The following is an 18,415-nucleotide window of genomic DNA, read 5'->3' as shown; positions in this document are numbered from 1 at the left end:
CTGCATACGGATTGTGGGCCATATTTAAAAGCAGCTTGCACTGACGGTGCATCACCTTTTTTTTGACGCACCAACCGTGCACGCTGCAAGCCCATATGTACAAGTCCCCATAAAGCTACTTTGCGTGGCATTTCATGGCCTTGTAGATATAGAATAATGCAACACAGCACAAGTCACTGCATTGCCTTACTTTGCATCAGGGAGGCGTTCCATGGGTGTTGCAGTTGGTGTTCCCACGCAACATCCATGGATTTTGGCGCATTCCCTGATTTACAAGGGTTCATAAACCTGGGGGCGGGTCAAATACCTACACCTCCCCAGGGGTGGTGTAAGGGTGGCACAACAGGGAGAAATAACATTATTTCTCCCTTTTTTTTTACTCTTTCTATGTGTGCTGCATTTTGCAGTACAAGAAGAAAGACGAAAACACCTCTTATGATTGTTTTTGTGCAGGAAGGTGTCCCTTCCTCCACAAAAACAATCATCCCCCAATGCAGGTGCACTTGCAACATGGTGGAAGGGTGCCTACCCTGGAGCATGGCAGCAATTTGTGAGCCAGCACAGGGGACAAACACAGGAATGTGTCGTATCTTGTAGATGCATTGTATCTTGTTGATACAGCGCATTTCTGGCCTTTTGTTTTGATGCAGGGTAGCGTAGCAAGAAGGCTTGCAGTGCGGCTTTGCGCCAAAACATTTAAAATGCCCCGGTATCTCTATGATCTGATTGCTACCTCCTCGAGCTTTCTACCTGGAATCAAAGCCCCAGCTGCCAACGGACCACTGGACTCTATTGTGGTATACACAGCTGGCGTCCCTTCCATTGCCATATGACAGAACCAGGAAGCAAGACATAGCTGAAGAGAGCCTGGTCAGAAGACCTGCAACCTGCTCCCTGCTCGGCTCCGAGAAATTGATGGTCCCATTTGTCCTTCTAGCTCCATCTAGAGCAGTGGTCTCCAAACTAGTTAATGCCGTGACCCCCCAGTTGAAAAAGAAAAATAATTGGGCCCCCTTCAGAATTTTTCACAATTATTTTATAAAGATGGCAATGTTTAAATGTGCCTAGACCTATTTAAACATTTCAGTTAAGTACTGTTACCTTTTTAAAAATGCAATAACATGCTTTTGCTTAAAACAAAGGCCTGTTATCTGTATAATGCTTCTTTTGGCCAGAGTCTGGCAGCCCTTATAGGACCACTTGAGGCCCCCCTAAGGGGGCCCGCCCCCCCAGTTTAAAGACCTCTGATCTGGATGGACGTATCAGCCATCTAAATTGTAGAATTTTTTTTACAGGAGGAAGGAGGGGAGGGGTTTTTATTTAGAGTGGAGCGAGTGGATTGGTGTCTAACTGGAGGAAGGGAAGCCTCAATCGTTCTGAATTAAGGTGAGAGGGCGACCTGGAGGTATTGTTGTTTTATGTCTCAGAAACAAATCCCCAATTTTGAGATATATTTTACAAGAAACAAATAAAATGCACAGGGCAGCCCCAACATGAATGCGGTCTGGCATTACAGTTTTGCTCAAAGTGCTCCAGACTCGTTTATGGAAGCACTTTTGGCAAAACTATTTCCACCAAGCCAGTTGGGATCTCTAGATGCAGTAGGCAGCCCTCCTCTGGGTGGACATGGGCTAACGCCTACCTGGTACTGCTGGGAGGACCACAGATCTTTAAAGGATGTTCTATGCATTTGTTACTTTGTGTGTCAAGGTAAAAAATACATTAGACTTGGAAATTAAATTGAAGAGGTCACAGGTTACAAACAGAGATGATGAATGCTAAGTAGGACAGGCTTGTGCTTAGCTCAACTGTAGCAAAACAAGATCTGGTTTTGATGGTGGCATGCCTTATGATTTTGGGCACATATCAATACTTTAACAATCTATCCCTGACAGGCTCTGAGGTGTGGGTCATGTAAAATGTTTGGCATCTCCTTCAAGAAAGCACATATAAGCTTTTTTGTAAAACATAATTGCTGAGAGTGTTGTTGGGTGCTCGCCAATACAAAGCAAAATGCCTAAAGCAAAATTATTTTTCCCTGTCACTGGCACTGTATGGAACTCCTTTAGGTGTAGACGTGCTCCTTGTAAAAGAGCAGAATGATGTCACTCATTAAGAAGTTACCCTGTAGCTGAAGTGGGCTGCCCCATTGCCCCATGCATAGGTTTGTCAACCAAGTTTGCTTTGCTAGCTAATTGTTTTATTTTCCTACCTGCTACAGCACCATCAAAAACAAGGTACACATAACTAAGACATACAACATAAATTGCAGAGTATTAGTAACAAATAAAAAGCAGAGTATGAAGGACATAAAATGGAGTGAACATAACACTTTCGAAAAAAAGGAGATGGACTCTCTCAGCTAGGAGGACTCTATGAGCAGAAGAAGGGAAGAAGCCAGCAATCTCATGGTGCCCTTTGAGGGGACACCAGCACTGCAGTGGGAGGAGGAAGGGCAAGCATAAGGGTACCAATAGCCACAGTCATTCCACAATAATAACAGCTGACAATTCAAACATCTTTGGTATAAAGTGTTAATTGCCGTGGTTGGGGATAGGATATGGTTGATGATTTATCAAGGTAATTTCCAATAAAGTCACCTTTCTTTCATTAATTGTAAGAGTCCAATTTGAACTTCTACAGGAAGCCGAACGAAGAAGCGCCATGCCTGGCACCTTGTCAAGAATGCATGTAGGTAGACAAAAAATAAACACAGTGAGAGTGGACAAATTAATTATCAGCAGAGAAATGCCTTGTTTTGACACTGAGGTTCATGCTTTGCAATCGGTGCAATTGAATTGCTACAGTGTGTAAGTGTTTCTTCTTTTTCTAATTCATGCGTAGGCTGTGCTTCGGCAGCATCGACTGGAGGCTGTCCCATGCATTCAATATTCTTCCCATGAAACACTGTCATCTAAAACTGCTCCCACGTTCTGCTATGCCTAGGTCTCATAATGTGATCTCTAGTTCCTGGAACATGCTATAAATGAAAACAGCACTCTCTGCACACCAGGGTCTCCAATGTGTCCATAATCCCTCATCTGATTCCCCTCCTGTATGCATGACTAGAGGCCCGCCCTTTCTTCATGTGTCCACTTCTCTGACACTCCCGCCCCCTTCTAAAAAGGCTTCTACTGTAACGCACCTAAATATGTATGATCATCAAAAAGGGCCAGCCAGTGAAAGACATTCTCTTCAACCGCCTAGTAGCTATGGATATGTCAGACAACTGCCTCAATGTCAAATTACCCCTAGTTCATCACTCACCATTCAACTGAATATTAGTGCATTTATGTTATTGTAAAGAACACAATGAACAAAACCTACCCACCTGCTATTGAGAAAAAGGTGGAAACGAAATTCACTATAGTGAGCTCTCACTGCCAGTGAAGGACACAAGTTTAGCCACTGAGTAATATTGCACTGGGAGCATGATTCCATTTCAGCTACCTAAATGTATTAAGCTAGCACCACCCACACAGCATCAAGCAGGACAATCTAACAACCACATTCTACTCTCATCGAGTATCCTTCCCACATGACTCCATATGACTCATTTGGCTGTGGAATAAATACACTGAAGTGGCAGCTGGGTTCTCTTTTACTTGCTACCATAATTCAGACTGGATTCAATACTTCTCATAACCAATTGCTCATGGGCATCGAAAGGTGGTGTCATCGGCCTCTGTGACAACTCACATCACCTCCAAAAGGGATGACTGGAGTAATCGGTAGGCACCATCCCTATACATTTATATATTTTTTCTTTTTAACTCTTCCTTGCTGCCAGACATGGAGTGACAGTGATTGGTTTCAAACATGGCAGTGTGCAGAATCCAACTTGTAACCTTTTCAGTATCTTAAAAGTCCATTTCACAGAACAGTAAGCAGAGGACATGGTGAGGAATCTCTAGTTAGAGAGAGTATCCACCAGAATGAGCATTAAAAGTCCACTCCACAGAAGGGTGAGCAGAGAAAGTGGCACGAAAGCTACAGTTAGATAAAGTGTACACCAGGAAGAGCATTATCAAAGGTAAGGCAATGTTTCTTCTGATGGATACTTCTAACAACAGATTCTTCACCTTTTAAATAGATAGCAAAAAAGATAAGCAGTACCTTACAAACAGTGGAGGCTCTGAGGGGTGGAATTGACACCGGGAAGTCCTGCAAAACTCAGTAGGCAAAATGCCCAACTCTGCAGATTTGAGAATCAAAACTGTAATAGCAAAATGAAGAATACCGTCCTAATAGTCAGTAATCTGAAAGAAGAACTGTACATAGGCTCGAAAGTTGTGCACATAAAAAAATGGGAGAACAAGTTACGTTCCCAATGAGACATAATAAAGGACACCGGTGGAAACATGTAAGTCCCTTTAGAAACGCACCCCAACCTGCAATAAGAATAACAAAAGTTAGTGAGCAAATATAGGAAGGCCAAAAGGGCTGACAGATAACCTTCAAATGTGCCCGCAGCAAATTATTGGCGAGCTAGTGACAAGAATATCAAACATTGGATAACTTAGCATGAAGACGATCAACTTGATGGTTTCCTCACCAGACTAAAACAATGTTCCATCAACAAGAATGGATAGATTTGGTGGACAGGTGGTCAATAATGATCAATCCCACTTAGTTGGTGCCACTTTACCTCAACGCCTGGAAGTGTAGGTTGTGGAGATTTGTGGTGAGGTATGAGGTCTTCCAGAAGAGATAGATGGCTCACAGGGTAATTGTACCAGGTGGAAATACCAGTCTCCTCAATCCAAAACAGAGCTTCTAGGATAGGTTGAGCCTGGTGGCTCCTGGCCTTCTTCACACTGTGCTTTCCTACGGCTGGCAAAAAGATTAAGCAAAGCTTCGACCCACTGGTGTAAGATGTCTTTGACCACCTTCAGGTGCATGCACCATATAGAAGCTACCAGATGGTGTCTGCTGTATTCATCTGCCCTGAATACCAGCGAGCTCACCAAATGGACAGCCTTCAGTGAGATTCTTTGGAAATCAAGCCAGAAACCTGTGCTTCCTGGCATGGTATCTTGGATCGGATACCACACTGCTTTGTGCAGCACCACATCACATAGCAGTCCATTAGATCTTGAAACAGTTTACCCTTGATGGCATGAAGTAAGACCTTCGTGGACAACCGAAAGGCACAAATCTCCAGTTTGTTAAAGTAGTGCCTCTACTCGAAGGGACCGGGGGGAGGGATTAATTCCTCATCTCCCAGGTGAGTGGCTAGGCCCAGAGTTGATGCATCAGTCACTATTGTGAGCACTGAATGGGGTAGGGAGAACAACTTGCCACGGGTCAGGATGAATTCTGATGTCTACAATTGGAGGCCTTGGCATACCTTCTCCAAATGTTGTCCGACAGTGCTGTGCCCACTGCAGGCAGAGGTTCCACTGCAGGGCTTTCATGGTTCAATGGGCATGAAGGATCAGGCGGATGAACAAAGCAAAGAGGAGAAGGAGCCATAGAACTGCCTGCACAAGAATGCAGGAGAGAGCTGAACATTTCAAAGTCACAGTCTGAATGCACTGCACTTGAGGCACAGGTGGAAAGGTCACAGTGTCTAGGTTGGCCTCTATAAAGAGAACTCTCCATGTAGGCTGCAGGAGGGATTCTGGCACACTGATAGAAAACCCAAAGTATGACAGCAGACTGAAAACTGTCTCCAGATGGTCCGCATCTGAATGCAGCAAACCCACTTTCAGGAGCCAGACTTCATGGTACAGGAATAAGTGTATTCCCTCAACCTGTGGAAAGGAAGTGTAAACATCATCCTTTTAAACTGGTAAACTGAAAGGCGCCAACCCCACCATAAATATAAGCAAGCGTCTGTTGAACTGCAAGATCAGCACATGAAAGTACATGTCCTGCATGTCAAATGAACCATCCAGTCCCCCGGTTCGTGGGCGTAAAGAATCTGAGTCAGAATTACATTTTGAACTTGTCTTTCAAAAGGAAGGCGTTAAGAAAGGAGAGGTCCAGCACTGGTCTAAGTCTGACGTCTTTTAACACAAAAAGTGCTGGGAGCAGTAACCCCTACACCTCTCCACATCAGGGATTATATCAATTAACCCTTTGCCCATAAGTTATTGAACTTCATAGACAATAATGAAGACACAATCTGCTTAAGTCTGAACAAAAAGCAAGTATAACAGGATGTGGTCAAGTAAAAAGGAGGATGTAGCCATGTAGCACAACCTTCAAAACCCACTAGTCTGAAGTAATTATATGCTAGTTGGGCAGGTAAAAATAGTTTCTGACTCCTATTGGTCCTTCATGAACCTGGAGGGTGTATACAGTTGGCTTGGTTGTAGTCAGCACAGGACAAGAAAGAAGTAGTACTGTCCTTGTTTATGGCTCCAATCTCTGCCACCATTTCATCTTATGGATCCATGAAAAAGCTGCACTGGCTGTTGCACAGTTTGATAGGGCTTCCTCTGACGACAGGCAAGCCCCAGAGAATATCCTCTCAACGTATGTTAATGTTGGTGAAATTGTTGGGCAGTGGGAAAGCAAGCCTTACGATTCGGTCATAGCATGTCAGACTTTAAAGTGTCCCAGTGCACAGTCAGCTTTCTCTCAGATAAAGTCTGGAACAATCAAACAGCATATACATAAAGGGTGCTTATACATCAACAGAAAATCCTGTGGCACACTTTCAGCTGTGGCACTTGATCATCTCCCTGGTGCCCATGGCTCAACCTATGCAGTCCTTTGTTTCCAGACTGACCAACAATAAATAGTCATCTCCTGTACATCTTTAATCTGTGCAAAAGCATTTCCTGAACTGAACAAGAATGGCTGGCAAGATCTCATTGGCCATGTCTCTAAGGGCATGTGTGAAGCATCCTAACAAGCAGACACCTTTCAGGGATTTTAATGCCAAACTGGTAGGCTAGAAAACATGTGCACTGAAAGCATCAGTGTGCTTAGATTCTCTGTCTGGTGGAACTGTGGGAAATGCACAGGGGCTAACTTTGCTAGTAGAAGCCTAAACCACCAAGCTCTCAGGAATTGAGTGCTGGGTCAAAATGAACAAATATCAAGGGGCACACCAATGATGCTTTGCCACAGGGTGATCTACTTGAGAGCTGAACATGGCTTAGACCAAGTTGCCATCAGTGTTTGTTAGAGCCTTGATGAAAGAAAGCAAAGGCTGTGAAGTAGCAAGACCAGTCTGCAGCATTCCAATAACCAGATTTTCTTTAGTCTCTTTTGTACGAAGCTCAAATTTCAGCACTTCTGCTGCTCTGCAGACTACTGCCATAAAAGAGGCAGTGTCCTCTACTGGGGCCTAGTAGGGAGTCCAATTCTCCCTCAGGGTAAGTACTTAGGCCACTGGCATTCTGTAAATCTAAATACAGGTCAGCACCAATTTATCGGGGGTGGAGGCACTGGTGTCAAAGGAGAGGCTGAGGGTCTTCCAAGTTCTGGATCTGAAACAGGCTTCAGGATCAGACTAGGAGAAGGCACCATGGGAGAGAAGGCCAGGGCCACTGTGATTGATAAAGCTTTAAACACAGGAATAGAAACAAGGACCAGATGCACTAAGGTCCAAAAGGGTCAGTTGGTACTGGGGAAGGTCCCACCTTGCAATTCAATTAGGGGCCCCTACAGGTTTCACAAGGCCAGAAAGCCCTCCACAGGGAGGTTGCCTCATCCGCAAAAGTTGCAGAATAGCTTCTCATATGACCACTACTTGCTGCAGGGCCAACAGAGGCCCAAGGAATTCAGGGTGCACTGGGAAAACCCTTGGTTTACGCTCTAAGTCAGATGAGGGTGCAGAAGCATTTCTTTCAAGAGACATGCTTGGACTTCTTTAGCTTATTAAGAGACTTGTCTTTCAACTTCATCTCTGATTTCCAAAGATGGTGACCTGGAGCCATACTGGCCTTGGGTGCATTAGCGGGCAGATGTTGCATGACTGAGTCCTTCTTAGAATCTTGAAACCAAAGACAGAAGCACTGTGGATCCATGATCGATGTCTGACTGATACAGTCAATGCACAATCTGAAGACTCTGTGCTTATGAGTAAGCCAAATATAATTCAGGCCTTTTTTTAGCAGATACAAAAGACCACATCATGGAATGGGGGAGGAGGAATGACAGTGAGCAATTTGTGGTTAGTGTCCACCAGAAACGGCTTTACAGAAGGTACTCATTCTTCTGATGGACACTTTTAACCACAGATTCTTCTCACCTTTTGACCAAATATCCACCAAGAATCTCCCTGAAAGTGAAGGGTCTAAGGAGTAGATTCACACTAAGAAGTCCTGCACAACTAAGGGCCCTCTATGTGGATTTGACTGTCAAATCTGTAGTGTTTGGTGAACATATGCATGGACACCCATGTAGCTGCCTAGTTGATGTTTTGGACAGGAACGTTCCTTGCCAAAGCTGCCCTTTGGTTCTTGTGGAATGAGCCTGTTAGCTCACAGGGTGCTCTTTCTTAGCCAGAGCACAGCATTACATAATGCATTATACGATCCACCTCAATGTTCTTTGGTGCACTTGATGTAATCACTTATAGCTCTTTTCTGGCTGGTGAAGCCTGCCCTCCTCTTTCTAGAGATGTGGCCGAGACAAGAAAGCAGGAAGACTTGTGCAACGACCCACATGGAAGAGCAATACAACCTTTGGCAAAAAGGAAGCTGGATAAACAGCACCAGGTTGTCAATGAAAAAAGTGGTGCATGAAATTTGTACTGACAGTGCCTTCAGCTCATTGACACACAGCACAAACGTGATTCCGATATGGAAAACCGCCTTGATGTTGAGGAGTCAAGGAGAGCAGCTGTGCATAAACTCAAATGCCATACACATCATAAATGAGAGGAACAAATTAGGTAGCACTGATAGATTATAAAGTGCTTCAACAGAAACATGTGGGCCAGTCCTTTTAGGAATCTCATCACAATGGGTGAACTGAATAAGAAAGCTGGTCAGGCAAATGTAAAAAATAAATAAATAAAAAAAAAGACTGACATATAACCTTTAACTATGCCCACTGCAAATCCTTGCTGGGCCAAAGATAAAACAAGAAAAGGTCAGATAACTTGACCTGAAGTGGATCACCCTGATAGTCCCCGCACCAGGCTATACATTTCTCCCATTGCCCGAAGTAGATGGATTTAGTCAGGAGACACGTAGTCATAAGAATCACATCCACATCTTCAGCAGTTACATTCTAACTGCCCAGATGTTGCTGTTCAATCTCCGCCGATGGAGGTGTAGATTGTGGAGATTCAGGTGTAGTACCCTATCCTCTTCCGAGACCTAGGACCTCCAGAAGAGGTAGACTATTCGGAGGGCAAATGTTCAGGCTCACCAAGTTGGCACTCTCCTGGCACAATCTGGAACTATCAAGATTACTTGAGCCTGGTCTGTCCTAATTTTCCTAAGGACTCGAGGCAGATTAGGAAGCAGTGGAAAGGCATACCGAAGACCTGTGCCCCTTTGCAGATGGAATTTATCACCTAGGGATCTGTTTGATCAGAGGATCAGTGATCATTAATTGAAACATTGTACAATTTAGGCAGTGATGAAGAGATGCAGCTGGAGCCCAAAGATCTTTTGAGCCACCCCAAGTTGCATTTTTTTTTTATTTACCAATTTTAGTTTACCTCTGCTGAGCTTGTCCGCCTTGACATTAAGCAACCCTGCCATAACATTGGCTACAAGGATCATATCTAGATGGCCCAGCCATCGCCAAAGGCACATGACCTCCTGAAGTACTAGGACAAGGAAAGGACTGGTGATCATCTGAGTGCCTTGGAGTGTATCAGAAAGCACTTGTGGCCCAGTTTCTGAGTTATGCCAGGAACTTAAGTACCACAGGAAAGTTGGGTGTGGATACGTAACAGACATCTGGTTCCTGCAGCTGTGGACGGGATTAAAGCCCGTGGTCTTGAGGGGTGTAATTTACCTGGTACGCAGTTGAATTCTTTGGAATTTTGATAGTGGTAGAACCAACAAAGTTGGGAGTGGAGCTCCGAATCAGTATTGAAGGGCTGGTAAAGTTAGGAACTGATGTCAGTATGCAAGGGTGGTAGCTATATGCTGTTCTGTACAGTCACCATGGGGAGGAGCAAGGCTGTCACAGAGTCAGCCATTTTCCTGGACACAGGTGCAATTGCTGTTGAAAAATCCAGATACAGTCTGGTGCCTGGGAATATTCAAAATGTGAGGACTCTGCATTTATAATGATCTATTAGGAATTATTTTACTGCTGTCAAATAAAGTACATTTATTGCATAACTAAATGTATGGATAGCAATAACCACATCAAGAATCCTGGATGTCCATAAGGGCTCTAGGAGTCTTTGTCCAGGTGTATGGAAAAAGCATACTGATCCACAGCGCGTAACATGACAAAAGTACACTCAATGGCTTTTTTATAGACATAAAAAGTGTAAGCATAAACATTACTCCAGGAAATGCACTTAAGGGAGGACTGCTTTCAAGATACTATTGTACTGAAGATGATAGATGAAATGTAGAAATACACAGTTAAGGGGAACAACCTTCAACATTCTAATGAACACCTCACATACTCCCTTCTGCTCCACCTTTTGTTTATGTCTCTTTGGTTCTCATGAGAATACCCCTGGAGAAGGCAACAAAGATAATTTGAGAAGATATGCTTTTTAATGCTGTAAAGGTAATTCCAGTCCCAGCGGAGGCTAATTAAAAGCATAGTTAAGGTTGGCGTGGCAGTGGTTTATCTATGCCACCATAAAAAGAGTGAAGATGTGGCATGCCCAGGGGTGGATTTCGGGCTCTGTTTCCAACAACAAAATCATGGGTCATTAAGAGAGCTTGAAACCAGGAAGAGTAAAGGCTGAAATCAGGGCGTCTCTCACCATGGGTGATTAAACCAGAAAGTGAGCCCTGTAACTTTTGAAACCATCAGTGGGACTTTCTTTTATTAACATGCAAGCTCACCTTCTATCACTTATTGCTCACACCTGTGCCCACATACCTCTGTTTTATTTTTTGAATAATGAACTGAAAAACCCAGCACCCTAGTTTCCCACTACATTTTCCATTCAGCCTATCATTCGCCACCTGACAACATTTAAGTTCACCCATGTAAAAAATAGATGTTTCTATTTTTTTCAATAGGTTTAGCACATTTTTCCTTTGCTTGCAATCTACTCTCCTGTTCACCTTTCGTTCCAATTCTGCTGAATTTTCCAAATATACCTTTAAGGTTCACATGTGGCTGTAATTTCTTCTAGTTCCAAAAGACGACTTGTCTTTTCCTTTTACACAACTTTTGTTCAGAAACACAATGGCTTTTATTCAAGCACTTCCCAAGTACGATGGTTTAGAACAACTAAAAAAGGCACTTCATTTTCAATCAATTCATCCACACATGCAACCTTCTTTTTTTCTACTAGAATCACCTTTATAGAGTATCCCAATTAGCAAACCTGTCTAACCTAGTTGTATGATTTTTTCTTACACTAGTGAAGTTGCCATCAAACGGGTTGCTGTATCCTAAAACCTCATAACAGAGTTAGGAATCTGAAGCCTGTATAGCGGGTGGGCAGGAGATACAGTGCTGATACATGGCAAGACAAATAGAAGCAATTGGAAAGTGATGGCCAGAGTTTAAGAAAACAACAGGGAGGGATTGAAAAAAAAGTTACCTACCTTCGGTAATGCTCTGTTACCTAGCCACTGATTACTCATCTTTTAAATATTCCACAGGCTGGATACAAAACCTCTTCAGCAGTACCTCAGTATGCCGGTAGGTGGCACAGTGCACCTTTGCACTCATGCCAACCTCCTTCGGAAATTTTGTGTGGAGCAGATATAAGTACCACTCCTGTGCACTGATGTCAGCTGCTTTCAAGAGTTCCCCAAGACGCAGGCCCCAAAAATCAAATTGGTGTGACCAGTGCGCCAAGTCCTAGATTTGAAGTCTTATTAATGGATAGAGTTCAATCCTAGAACACGGGGACGATTGGAGGATTGGTGAGAAATCTGTGGCTAGATAGAGGATTACTCAAGGTAAATAACTTGTCCTTCTGATAGAGACTTGTAGCCGCAGATGATCTTTTACCTTTAGATAAGATAGCAAACTCCTGCAGGACCAAGCGGGCGAAAGGCCATTCTTGATGAATCCGACTGTCCAGACAATAGTGCTCTGTGAATGTATTCTGGCTGGGAACGCCCACGTAGCAGCCTAGCAAATGTCCAGGATAGGGACTCTGCGTGCCAACGCAGTGGAAGCAGCTTTGGCCGTGGTGGAATGAGCACACTGTTTTTCCGGAGGCTGCTTTTTGGCTGAAGCACAGCAGACCTTAATGTAGAATATGATCCAGCAGGAGATGGTTCTCTCAGTACAGCCTTGTCTTTTTTCACCCCAGAGAACCCCACAAAGAACTGATCATCCCCCCAGAGTTCTTTGGGATGATCTAAGTAAAAGCGCTGCGCTGTTTTGGAGTTTAGTGATGGAGCTTCTTCTCCTCCTAAGAGGTGGTGAGGTGGAGCATACAACACCAGCATGTTGATGTTATGACCAACATGGAAAGGGTCATAACTTATGCCAGGAAAGAGTCCTGCACCCGCAAAACCAGCTTGTCTGGGACGAAGGTTGTGTATGACGGGTTGACACCGAGAGCCTGAAGTTCATGGACATGCTGGACCGATTTTATGGTGATGAGGACTACTGTGTTGTTGATGAGAAGAAACAGGGGGCAGTTGTGAAAGTGCATTTAGGGAGTGCACATCAGAAATATAAGGACCAAGATAAGGTCCTACTCTGGTATGACAAAGGGAGAAGTGGAAACAAATGTGAGCCAATTAAAAAATGCTCAACTGGAGACTTAAACAAGGAGGGCAGATCCAGCAACCACAAAAATGCCAAAAAACATCTGAAAAGTAATTGTTAACTGAGCCAAGAGCAAAGCTTTGCCGGGATAGGGACAAAACAAATAAGAAAATGTCAGATAACTTTGTCTGGAGGGGCACAAAGCCACACATTTGTCCCAATGAGAGAGGTAAACATTTTTTGTTGATGGATATCTGGGTGCCAAGATGACATCACCCACCTTAAGAGGAAGAATGAATGTAGGCAGCTGTTGCCGCTTAATCTCGAAGCATGCAGGTGGAGATTACAAAGGCCCTGTTGCAGAACCCTGCCCTGTTGCTGCAACCGAAGATACTCCCAAATTGGCAGCTGGACTGGAGGACAGTGCTCAAGCTCAGGAATTCTGGATACAATACTTCATGTGCCCAATCAAGAGTTACTAGGATGACTTGGTGCTGGTCTGTCCTGATTTTCTTGAGGATTTTGGGCAAGAACAGTAGTAGCAAAAAGCTGTAAACGGTCCTGAGTTCCACTCAAAGTAAAACGAGTCTGCGAGCAAGAGATCACTTGGAAAGTCCAAAGCGCACAACTGCTGACATAGTGTGTTCCTGGCAGTGGAAAACAGATGGAGCCAAGGATCCTCTCATTTGCAGAAGACACCCTGTGCCACCCCCTGGGTGTTACTGCCACTTGTGATCCGCAAGGTGCCAATGGCTGAGCTCCTCTGCCTTGGTACTCAATGATCAGGCAGGGTGGTTCACCATCAGGAAAATTCCTTAGTGGTCCAGCCATTTTCAGAGGCGCAGGGACATCTGGCACAGGGCCTGTGATCCCAACCCACCCTGTTTTGTGCAGTACCACATGGAAGTGTTGTACGTGAGCACCTGAACCAGCCCCCTTGATGGGCAGGAGGAAGGTTTTCAACTCCAAGCGGATGGCCCTTAGCTCCTGAAAGTTGATAAGGAGCCAGGACTCTGTCCTAGACCTGAAGCCTCTGATAAGGCCACCCCAACCTTGAAGAGATATGCATTGGCCACCCTTGTCAGTTCTAGTTAGAGAAGGGGGCGGGGTCAACAGCTGACCCAATTTCAGTCCAGTAACACCAGTGCAGATCTTTTGCAGTCTTCTCTGAAATCTGACCATAGTCGGACAGGTCACTTTGATTTTGAGCTCACTGAGCTAGAATCCACTGCAGGGCCCGCATATGCCACCTGGCATGCTTGACCAGCAGGATGCAGGAGGCCATCGGTCCCAGCAAACTCAGAGTCGACCTCACCGAAATTCAGGATAGAGGCTGATTGGTCATGATCATAGCCTGAATGTCCTGGACTCTCTTTCCTGGGGAAAGAAACAAAACCGAAACGTGTCCAGAATGGCTCAGATGAAGGGGAGCATCTGTGAAGGAGTCACGTGTGACTTTGGCATGTTGATAGAGAACCCCAAAGATGACAAGAGGTTCTACGTAGTCTGGAGGTGGTTGACACCTGACTTGGGCAAGCCCACGTTCAACAGCCAGTCACTGAGGTAGGAGAAGACTGGCATCCCTGATCTCTGAAGGTATGCTGCTGCCACCATCACTTTCATGAACACCGAGGGGCGCTGGTGAGACCAAAGGGGAGGATGGCATTGAGAGAGTGCAGGTCTAAAATAAGACAAAGACCTCCATCCTTCTTGGTCACCATAAAGCAAAAGGAATAACAACCATGTCCTACTTCTGGCACGGGCACCTCTCAATAGCCCCTTTCCCCTTTGGCCAAAAACATTTGGACTGCCTAATGAAAAAAGAAGATATGGGACTCCCTCAGTCCCTGGGGGGAAGTGGAGGGTGCAGTGGTGAGAGAATTAAAGGTAGGGTAAAGCCATAATGTACAATTGACAGGAACCACCTGTCTGATGTGGTCTGCCAACCCAGCAAGAATCATCAGATTCTGCCTCCCACTAGGTGGCTGTGCTCCACCGAGTGTATGCTAAAGTGGTTTGGTTGGTGGCGTGTGGGGGGGGGGAATGAGGTGTACGTTAGTGGACTGGCCGGTCTACTGCTTCCACCGCAACTGTGGATGTTGGAACGGCTGGCTGGGTACTTCTGCAGAAGCTGCCGGAAGGAGCACTAGGGATGATGCGGCTTGTGAGGCAGATAAGTGCAGGGATCTTGCCGTGGCCCTGCTCTCCTTGAACCATTTAAATGTGAAGTCTGCCATGTTCCAAAACAGGGGAGTCCCGTGGGACAACTGCGAGTTTTGCTTCACAGCCTTGCCTGGCCTTCAGGTTCATTAATGCACAATCACCGTGGGCCTTGGAGTTGTGAATCGATCGCAGACACCACAGGCAAACCTGATGAGGGTATGTCACAGACACCGGTTTGCAACAGTCTCTACAAGGTTTAAAACTATTGTTTTGGGAAGTGACATTTCCTTTGCACACTGTTTAACAATATTAAGAGGTGATAGGAGTCTCAACGAGACAAGAGCGGGCTTCGGTTTGTGTCGGGTAGTGCTGAAAGAACATGACTGACGTCAGCACATGGGACTGGTGCATATATAGTCTCCACACCTCATTTCTGGAGCAGATCGGCATCAGTGCAGGGTCGCACAACAACACTACCGGTGCACAGAGGCACTGCTGAAAAGTTTCCAGATCCAGTCTGATGCCTGGAGAATATTCAAAAGACAAGGAATCTGCAATTAGAAGTCTCTGTCAGAAAAAGTAAGTACACAAATTAGTCGGTAGACGAAGGATAGAAGTTGGTGAGATGAGGAAAAGAAAACAGATGTAAATTAAATGACAGAGAAAGAAGACAATGGTAGAAAGTTGTGACCACAGAACTGTGATGGGAGAAAGACACAAAAGAAACCAAAATAAAAAAACAAAATAGAATATAAGGGATACAGATGACGGGAAGTAGATGATACTTATACTGCTGTGATGGCGTTCTGAAACACACATACACTGATCAGTTACCTGACAATATATACATGAGCAAGTAAGAGAAAACATTTTCTTTATAAATCCTTCTCTCCAAATAAAATATTCATGTCAAAAGCTTAAGTACATAAATCCCTCTTACCTTTTTCCAATGGTGTGAATGAAGGACTCTTTTCTGTTCCTGCCCTCTTCTGCACTGGAACCTTGGGATCCTCCCCCGCTGTGCCAGCTGGCGGTTTCCCCAACAGGGGAACTGAGGTAGCTTCCTGGAATGGACTGTGCCAGTGAGGACGGTCTCAGAAATGAAAGACTTCCCCTGCCACTACTTTGGCTGGTCAAACTGTTCCTCAAGACCTTCTCAGAAGGCGAGCCATGGAGGAACAATGGAGCTAAGGGTTTGTCCAAAGTTAGAGGCTTCTGCTTCTCGAGCATGTGGAAGTCTCTAAACTTGTGTTCTGGGTGTTCTTTTACAGAGCTCTCCCACTCTCGCTCTGAATGGAAAGTCGTACTTAAGGCCTTTTCATCTGTGCTGTCCACAGGAAGCTCTGTGGTAGATAGTATAGGTCCCCAGTCTGTGCTGTCCACAGCCTTACCCCTATCAACATCCTCATTGAGGGGACATGTCCAAAGATGCCTTCCAGTCAAAGCGGGCTTTGTAGGCCCTAACTCTTTCTCTGGTGGTTTCAGAAATGACTGAACTGGGGAAAAACAATGTGATGACTCTTGATTGTCACTTGTGTCCATGTAATCTGGACAGGGCAGCAGTGTTACCTTGCTGTCCAGCCCAGGGTGCTGTGTCAGCCTATCACCAACCCCTAAAGTCCTGTTATCTAGATCCAAAACCGTCTGAAAGCCCTGGCTCTTTGTTTCGGGTGAACCTGTGTCAAAGTCTTGCCGTGAATGCTCTTCTTGCAAGGGCCAATCCCCATCGACGCTCATTTCCTTGAAGAATGGAAGGCTCAAATACTGAAGGATGCCACTCTGAGCTGATGTACTTAGTCGACTTCCTTTGGTTTGAACGTCAAAAGACTTCTGGTTTAACAATGATGAAGCATTGCCCAGCCTGGGTAGAGAAAATGAATAGTCATAAAGAGAATCTTTGAGAGGGAACAATGTTCTGTCCAACCTCTCTTCAGGAGATTTAACCTCTTGTCGCTTTTCCTCAATTTTGCTATAAGGGAGGGTAGCTGCTGGTGTCACTGGGCTGATATTGATAATGCTCAGCTGTTTTGTCTCTTCAATGGGGCTGCTGTGGCCAAAGTATTTTCCTTGGCGATAACCAGAAGCTCTAGCCTCTCTCCCAGCCTGGCCAGTGGCCTTTGGCCTCAACGTTACCTCATTCTCCCACCCAGTATGTTCTCTTTGAGTCGAGGTGGAGACTTGCAAGTAAGGCTTGTGCTTGACATCTAAACACTGGTTTACCATAGAGGACTCTCTTGTGTGGAAATTTGGGTAGAGGTCAGTCTCTGTGACATATGGAAAGCCATCAACATTCCCTGCTTTAGGTGGGGTTTCTCTCTCCACCATAAATCTACCATCTGGACCACGGCTGATGCGTTCCAATGGTATCGACTCTCCAAAGTGGCTCTCATACATGGTGTATTTGAAGCCTGCATCATTGCCACGAGTTGCACTTGCACCACAGCTAGTTCCAGCCTTCTCGCCAAACATCAACGTCTTCCTGAAGCTCTGGTAGGGTGAGGCTTGCATCTTAAACTTCATCATACTATCTGAGCTACTAGAGCCGTTAGAATTTCTGGAACAGAGATCAATAAAACAATATCAAAAAACAGATGCCCAGATAATTCTTCTTCTGCTATTCTACACATGTAAATAGGAATGGTGTACATAAAACATTGCACATTTACATATATTATTTACTATAAGCTTTATATTATCTTGCTATTTGTACTTTTGAATCCAGATACTCTACAAAAACGAATACTTTGCATCTTAGTACATCTGCATGTTTTACATGTATTTGTTAAACAGGTTACATACATTATATTCCTTGCCATTCTAAAGTACAATACATATACATTTGTGAATAAAGAAAAACAAAGGAAAAAGAATGAGAAAAAGAGAGAAATGCAATGGAGGGAAGAAAAGTAAAGGCAAATCAGAAATATGAATGACAAAAGGAAGCAACAGAAAGACAGGACAAAAGACGGAAAACAAAACATTATTAAAAGAGGACGCAACATCATGGAAATGGGGGACACTTACTGTGAGGGCGAAGACTTCTTGTTTGGGGAGAAGACAATCGGTAGATCTGGAAATGTCATGAGAACACAAAGGGATCAAATGAAAGGCTAGTGAAAAATGACACTGAAAGATGACTTCTGCTACAGCAAATCAAAATGTATGTCTAGTGAACAGTCATGTTTGCCAAATCACAGACTTGTACTCAAGTCCTAAATAAGCAATTATACCACTGGAGAGTCTAAAATCAGAGGCTACCAGAGTTCAAATACTACTTTAAGTGGGATGTAAATTATTTCCTCGTATAGTTCCATTGTTGTACGTAGTACCAGTGATAGATTTATTTAGTTTATATTAGATTAATTTATTGAGTCCACCCATCACTCATTCCCTGCCCAAAGCTTGCTAGCGTTGAAAAACTACAGAAAGGAAGAAAGAGGTTAGATTAAATTTCTGAACATTT

The 18,415-nt window shown here is 44.4% G+C and overlaps 1 protein-coding gene across 2 annotated transcripts in view; it reads right to left on the bottom strand.

Annotated features, from left to right (window-relative positions):
* Positions 1–18,415, bottom strand: part of IGSF9 (immunoglobulin superfamily member 9) — a 466,550-nt gene that overhangs the window by 104,506 nt on the left and 343,629 nt on the right. For both annotated transcript variants that reach the window (XM_069217763.1, XM_069217765.1), the window contains exons 17-18: positions 17,977–18,022; positions 15,893–17,506 (exon numbers count right to left, since the gene is read on the bottom strand). In XM_069217763.1, the coding sequence (XP_069073864.1) occupies positions 15,893–17,506; positions 17,977–18,022 (1,660 nt within the window). The remainder of the gene's footprint in view (positions 1–15,892; positions 17,507–17,976; positions 18,023–18,415) is intronic.

Source organism: Pleurodeles waltl, chromosome 12 (genome assembly GCF_031143425.1).
Source record: "Pleurodeles waltl isolate 20211129_DDA chromosome 12, aPleWal1.hap1.20221129, whole genome shotgun sequence".
NCBI lineage: Eukaryota > Metazoa > Chordata > Amphibia > Caudata > Salamandridae > Pleurodeles > Pleurodeles waltl.
The sequence above is the reverse complement of the archived record's forward strand: the minus strand, read 5'-3'. Positions and strand labels throughout refer to the sequence as shown.